The 7,007-nt window shown below is 40.6% G+C and overlaps 1 protein-coding gene across 1 annotated transcript in view; it reads left to right on the top strand.

Moving 5' to 3' along the window:
• The first annotated feature begins 65 nt into the window (after window positions 1–65).
• The window catches only part of LOC137999927 (cholesterol oxidase-like), an 8,894-nt gene continuing 1,952 nt past the window's right edge, over window positions 66–7,007 (top strand). Inside the window, exons 1-4 of the mRNA XM_068845922.1 lie at window positions 66–165; window positions 2,018–2,264; window positions 3,726–4,216; window positions 5,221–5,724. Coding sequence (XP_068702023.1) covers window positions 127–165; window positions 2,018–2,264; window positions 3,726–4,216; window positions 5,221–5,724 — 1,281 coding nt within the window. The 5' untranslated portion in view covers window positions 66–126. The remainder of the gene's footprint in view (window positions 166–2,017; window positions 2,265–3,725; window positions 4,217–5,220; window positions 5,725–7,007) is intronic.

Genomic DNA, 7,007 nt, shown 5'->3' on the forward strand with positions numbered 1-7,007 from the left:
TTGCTAGCTCGCCTTGACTTAAGAGTCGACTTAAACAACTTTATTCATATTGTTTCTTAATATAGTGAGCTGTTGAGTCGGAGAAATTACCGTAAAGGTTGACAGTCTCTGGTGTGAAGACGTGATATGGGAAGTGCACCATCAAGGAATCCGAGAACTAGAGCGGTAAGTGACTAGAAAAAAAGCACATTGATTGGAAGACACACACAAAAATTAAACAAAGTCGGCAAGCATATATATATATATAACTGAGATCTTAACACAAGTTTTAGAGAGTTTAGGCCCGGCGATAATAATAGCATACGAAAACGACAGTTATTCCATTTCACCCTGGTAAGTCCTTCGCGATTTCTTCTTCTCGTTCGTGATCTTTTTTCTGAGCAAAGTAACCTGAAAAATAAATTGCTTTGGAATTGCCTTAAAGTAAACTATTAGAATGAACACTTCACTGTCGTACACTCACGCTCTCCAGCGTTAAAATTCAATTAACTTATCCCTTGTTTTGCAAAGTACAGTAAAAATGCTCTAAAATGTGTTCCGCACATGCAGCGAATTATTTTTCCCACATCGACTCAGCTAGTCACCCAAATTTTTAATCGACATATTTTCGACCTTGGAACTTAAAAGATTATTGATTAGAATTAGAAGTACGGAAAACAGAGCGGATTTAACAGGGCCTTTTAAGTGGCAAAGGGACAAAGCATAATAACAATATATTAATATACGTTATTCATGTGCAAATAAGAATAGAAGAATTTAGCTGCTGTCAAAGTCCTAATAGCAAATTATGCGAAAACAGGCTCAGTGCTACAAAATTCACGGGGTTCTATCAGTAAACGCAAGAATCTTGCTGGTAATCGGCGCGGAGAACTATGGTCAGTTTTTTAATTGAGGACCGCACACAGGTGAAAGTCATTTCCATTGCTCGTCATAAGGCACGTAGTGCAGTAAATAGAAGTGGGTTGTTGAGTTCAAATCAAATAAATCAGTTTATTTAGCAAAATATATGCAAAAATGACCAAATGGCTCGCCTTCCGCCGTCCGAGTTCGGTCACGATTTCAACAACGCATAATTCGGTGTCTCCATGGCATTTCTTTGTTGTCAGGTTGCGCAAGGTTATTCACCTTTAACCTGTTCATTTGGTCTTCAAATTGAAATACAGAATTTTGGAATCCTTCGTCGTCGTCAATAACCAGGAGAAAAATATATTTTTTCTCTCGTTTATTGACGACGACGAAGTTATTGATGAATTCTTAAAGAAAATTCTTAAAAGAATCGAGGAAAAATCAAACAAAGATTGACTTTTAGTTTATTTTATCCGAGACATTTTAGTTCATCTTTTCTTAAAAAGAAAAACTCTTAAAAGAATTTAGGAATGTCAATTGCAGTTTGGTTTAGGACATATTAAAATGTTGACATTTTCGATCACAATTGGTCCGAGCGCGAAGTATTCTATAAACTTTTGAGACATTTCGAAGCAGTCGCAGCAAATAAGAGACAACTTTTTATGAGTTTTTAATATTATAATTAATGTATACGGAACGCAGACAAACAAAGAAGCACATCCTATGACGCGGATTAAGTCAAGTGTGACCATCCTGTTCACGTAACCTTAATCTCCCTTAATGGCTTTGAAGAAAGGTCAGGACTTTGTCGAATCGGCATAGAAGTTTTGCTTTAGGATAGTCTTTTTTCTCACTTGATTTAAACTCAATCATATCTTTTTATCATATTATCGTAACTTTTATTTTAAAATTAACTCAAAATGCTTTGCGGCCTGGTTATACATACGACGCAAGCACGAACACGGGGGCAACATACGGAAACCCAGCCCTTTTGTTACATCAAAAAGTTAATATGCTTACGCCAGCTCTTATGACGTATGCAGGACACGTTTGTGCAGTAAGGAATCAACCTCGCATTATGGCGGGGGTTGAATGGGTGTCACACGGCAGTTTACAATCATCCCTTGTGCAGAGTAAAGGTATAATTGACTGGTTATCTTCAACATTTCAGCCGAACGCATGGCCACCGTTTCCACGGCTAGCCTCACCAGTAGAAGCTCTCAAGCCTCGATATGACGTAGTCGTTGTTGGTTCCGGTTATGGCGCTTCTATTGCAGCGAGCCGCTGTGCAAGAGCTGGCCAGTCTGTTTGCGTGCTTGAAAGAGGAAAGGAGTGGCATCCTGGCCAGTTTCCCGAGACTTTCAGGGACGCGGCGAAAGAAACTCAAACCACTTTTGGCGGGAAAAAGGAGAAGAAAGGTAAGTACCGGTAAGATTAACTCGGATGATTTGATGAAATGATGATTTGATAAAAGGTATAATCTTTTCAAGATAAATTCGAAGAAACTGTGCAGCGCAGTATTGGGAATGGTAAAGGAAAGTTTAAATTTTCGCCTCTCGAATTTCAAACCGCTGATGAAGAGGGAGTACCCTCGAAAGTTCTGGTTCACATTTTAAATTGTCAGGTGCAAATTTAATATTTTCTCAGACAGCCTTGCAGCTAAAATAAACCTTTTTGCACAAACGGGAGACATTTTGATTTCTATTGTTTTAAATAGCTATTATGGGATGCCCAAGGGGCAAATACATATCAATTTGCCCCCTGAGCATCCCATAATGTCGTTCGAAACAACTTTATAGAAATCAAAGTGGCCGCCGTACACGTAAAAAGGTCCATTAAGAGGAACCTCTTGTTTAATACATTTCGCCTTAGTTGGATTGTATACGTACTCCCACCCTGCGAGCAGAGCCTCCTTTTGTCTTTTTCTTTACTGAGGAGTAGAAAAGGAGGCTCTGCCCGAATCGCGTCAACTCTTTGTAGCCGCCGCAGCCCGAGCTTCTGGACTAGTCAATCTTGTTTTCTCTCTTCAAACCGGTTTTTCTAGTGCGAGCGTCCGTTTAGAGACAAAACCGATGGTTATAATTGAGCCCGTTGTACCATGAAAAACCAAGATGGCGGCGAGATCTGGCATATTAGGCTTGGATTCGAGACTGTATCCTGGCAACATGCAGCGCATATTCAATAAAGATCTTACTCGATTCATGCAGAGCCTTTCTCGAGAACGACAAATCGAGCAAGCAAAAGAAAGGCTCTGCTAGCAGGATGACGTACTCCATAGCGCATCCAAAGTCTGAAGATTTGTAGTGTTTTTAAGCATTGTAAGATAAAAGACTTATTCGTAGATATTGCAGAGGATTATAAAGGAAGATTCCTTCAGCATTATGGAGGAAAATTCATATAACTCATTAAGTTGAAGACAGAGAGCACACAAAGACGGGAGCCGACAACGACCAGCAAATCAATTGCAAAATCCCATGACATTTTCATTCTTAGCTTGCACTCACGTGATAAGACGACCATGTTAGTGTACAAACAAAAGCAAAATGTCGCTCGCGTTTTGCATAATAATAGAGCCCAACTCCCAAAAGACTTTTTCGCTATTGTTCAGTACAACAACATGGCCGCCTTGATCTCAGGTGCAAGCCAAGGATACTTTGAAGTTCCCCCAGATCTTGCAGCAAGGACCCCAACTGAATTTGGAGATGACATAACGTGAAAACCATGTACAGATATTAAACAGTTTTACAGTATATTTAATTCGGAAAGTTTACGTATAAGTTAAATATATTTTTGGCGCTTGCATAGGGATTTTCTAGGGAAAATTCAATCAGTGGCTGCAATGCTTATGTGTAATAAGCTGTCTATTTATCTTAAAACAGGGAAGGCAAACAAGCTATTCGATTTCTTTTTTACCGATGATTTGACCGTGATTCAAGGGAGTGGCCTGGGAGGGACCTCTCTCATCAACGCCAACGTAGCACTTGATGCGGATCCCGCGGTCTTTCAGGACTCGGTTTGGCCAAAGGAACTGCAAAATGACATCGGACAAATGATGAACGTTGATCGAAAGCATTTTTTCCACATGATCAAGCCAAGGCCATACCCTGATAACTACCCACAACTACACAAGATCGACAGAATGAAGGAAGCTCTTGGTGGGTTTGATATCGAAGACCTGGATAAGATACTGTACAAGACACCCTTATTCGTGACATTTGAAGACAAGCGCCCAAATCACGTGGGAGTGCCTCAGCCCAGATGCACTGCTTGTGGAAATTGTGTCGCAGGTTGTAACGTTGGGGCTAAGAACACGTTAAATACGAACTTTTTGCCAGATGCAAAAGCGCATGGAGCTGAGATATTCACAGAGGTATGGTTTGATCTGCTTATATTTGATAGAGCAGAGTTGTTCTTGGCTCTCATTTGAGCCTAAGTGCTAAACAACCTGAAATATTATGGGCGTAATTTACGCTTATTCCCCCTCGTCGACATTACACAGTATATATGGGTGAATTATTCTATTACGGAATCGGAACGAGAGGTTTTAAAGAAAAATATAGAATGAAAACTCTGACGTGTATGCTCACGTTGTGAAACCTTAAATTTGTCAATGTTACGTTTCGTCTGGTAGAATACGGCAACAGAATGAAGCGTGTCGCTCGTGCAGCACAATTATTACGTTTTGTGGCTATTGTCTCGTTACGTACATAGGACAGGATTAACGAGGAAAAATCGCATATCAATTCATGTTAGATGCAAAATTGGTCCCTGTGAATTGATAAAAATCGTAGTTTATTTCCGTACATATGAAAAACAAAAGGGAAGAACGACGAAATGTGCTATCAATCACATTGAGACAGGTTTTAATTCAGTCTCTTTGGAATGTTCGAGTTAGATTGGTAAACGGCGTTTAGAGACCAACTTCGGGGCAGTTTTGAAGAAAAATGCTGAAACTAAAGACACCAATGTGGTTTTTTTTAATGAAAGAGATATTACATCTTAACCCCGGTGAAAAAAAAACGAAGAGATTCGTTTTTCGATGTTGAGTCGGTGATACTCGGAAAATATCGAGTATTCCTTTAAAGGAGTCGAACATACGACTGACTTTCCGATTACTGGTTCGGATGCTCTATCACTGTGCTACCGAAGGCCTGTTCGGAGCTAAGCCATTAAATGGGTTCACATGCTAATGGCAGGTTTTCACGTGACGTCATCGTCGCCACGTTGGTAAGCGAAAACAAAAGATCGCTAATTAGCTTCTTTACTCGTCCACCAGAAGTCGTACATTTCTCTATTGTTATTGGTGTCTCTAGGGGTTGGTTGAAAACGTCCTATTGTAATTTGACATTGTTCTTCGTTACCCCTTTTTTAAAGGTTGAGGTGACAGCAGTGTTGAAGGCTCAGAACTCAACAGGTTGGATCGTCGGCTTTCAACGAGTGGACGATGATAATTCTGACGAGTTCGAGCACTATGTGCAAGCAACTCGTGTCATTCTGGGTGCCGGTTCTTTGGGTTCGACGAAAATACTTTTGCGTTCTAAAGAAAGAGGACTCCCTGTATCAGATGAGCTTGGCAAAAGATTTTCAACAAATGGAGACGTGTTGGCGACCAGCTTCAATGGCGACAATTTCGCGAACACGGTTGGGGTTGAAACTAAAGACTTGCCACATACCAAGCATCCACCAGGCCCGACTATCACTGCTGTTGCAGACTTCAGCAAAGTCGTAAAAGGAAGCTTTGAAAATCACTTTGTTCTAGAGGATTTTAACCCTCCTTCGATGTTTGCTGGACCTTATTCGGTCGCTCTGCCTTTTGCTGCAGACCTTATAGGCATTGAAAAATACCCTTCAAATGAGATGTTTGAGAGACTATTTCAGGTAACTTTAGTAGTCATTACTTTATTGAGAGATAAATGGCCATCTTCGCCCCTGTTTAGCGGCGTCGTGTGCGCGATCCAAATTTTTGTTTTAAAAAGTATTATGCTTCAAGGAGTATTAGCCGTTTTCACACTACAAGACGAACAAATCGTCCTATAGACCTCTTTCAAAATGGCGCCAAATAAAACATTTTTCTGTTTTAACGCTAATAAGCCTTTCTAGCTTCGCTACGACAAGCAAATTTCAAAAGAATTTTTGTTTCAAAATGAGGGCAGTAGGTCTAATTAACATAAGTACAAAAGAATGTAAATGTGGTCACCATTTATGAAAGTGGTCCATGGTTTGGTCGACGACCAATTCCGCTCGTTATCCGACGTTAATTCATAAAAGAAGGACAATGGACCGACGAACTGGATAAGTTTGAGCACATGAAGACGTCTGTGGCTAAATTGCAGAATACCCCGCGACTTATTTGCATTTCACTGAATAAGAATAAGCTCTATTGTATTCCGACTCGTTCTTCAAAGAATGCCGCTTGGGGAAACAACAGTGGGTGAGATGTTGCGGGGTACTCTGCAATTGCTCCAAATACATAAAAATTTTCGAGATAGTGTATCGTTCTTAAGCAGAATCAACGCAAGCTTACCACGCCAAAAATTGCGTCATCCTGGAATCGAATTTGATTGGCTACCTTTGACTTTCTTTGATACTTGGCCAATCAAAATGCTTCGTTCTTACCGTTACTTTTTTCTGCTCCGCGTTACATACATACTTAAATGACCACTCCCCATAGGGCCTGTCAGGGCCAATGAAACACAATCACCATACAACAGAACATTCAACAATAACCGTTAAGAATTCCCGACTGACCGGAGGCAAACCAGTTAGCTATTTATAAGTGCATGAAGGGGGTAGTTTCTAAAGAAACTGTGGTGCTGCGTCGGTGGGGAAGTAGTATACAAAGATTTGGTTTTATCAATGGAGGTGATAATGTAAATTGGCCACCGTACAGAGATTTTAAAAGCTAACGTTTCGAGAGTTAGCCCCCTGTACGGTGGCCAATTTATATTATCAACTCCCTTGATAAAACCACATTTTTGTATATTTATAAGTGCAGCCGAGACGTTGAACCAGGAAATTCCAAGAACAAATTCAACGAGTGGTCAGAACGTGTCTTGAACACGGAATCCTTGGATCTCAAGGCAAGCGCCCTTGCCACTGGGCCGAACCGCCTCCTGAAAACTGAATTTCTCTTAGCCAATCGACAGAGCCAAGTAACGACA

This window comes from Montipora foliosa, chromosome 4 (genome assembly GCF_036669935.1).
Source record: "Montipora foliosa isolate CH-2021 chromosome 4, ASM3666993v2, whole genome shotgun sequence".
Lineage (NCBI taxonomy): Eukaryota > Metazoa > Cnidaria > Anthozoa > Scleractinia > Acroporidae > Montipora > Montipora foliosa.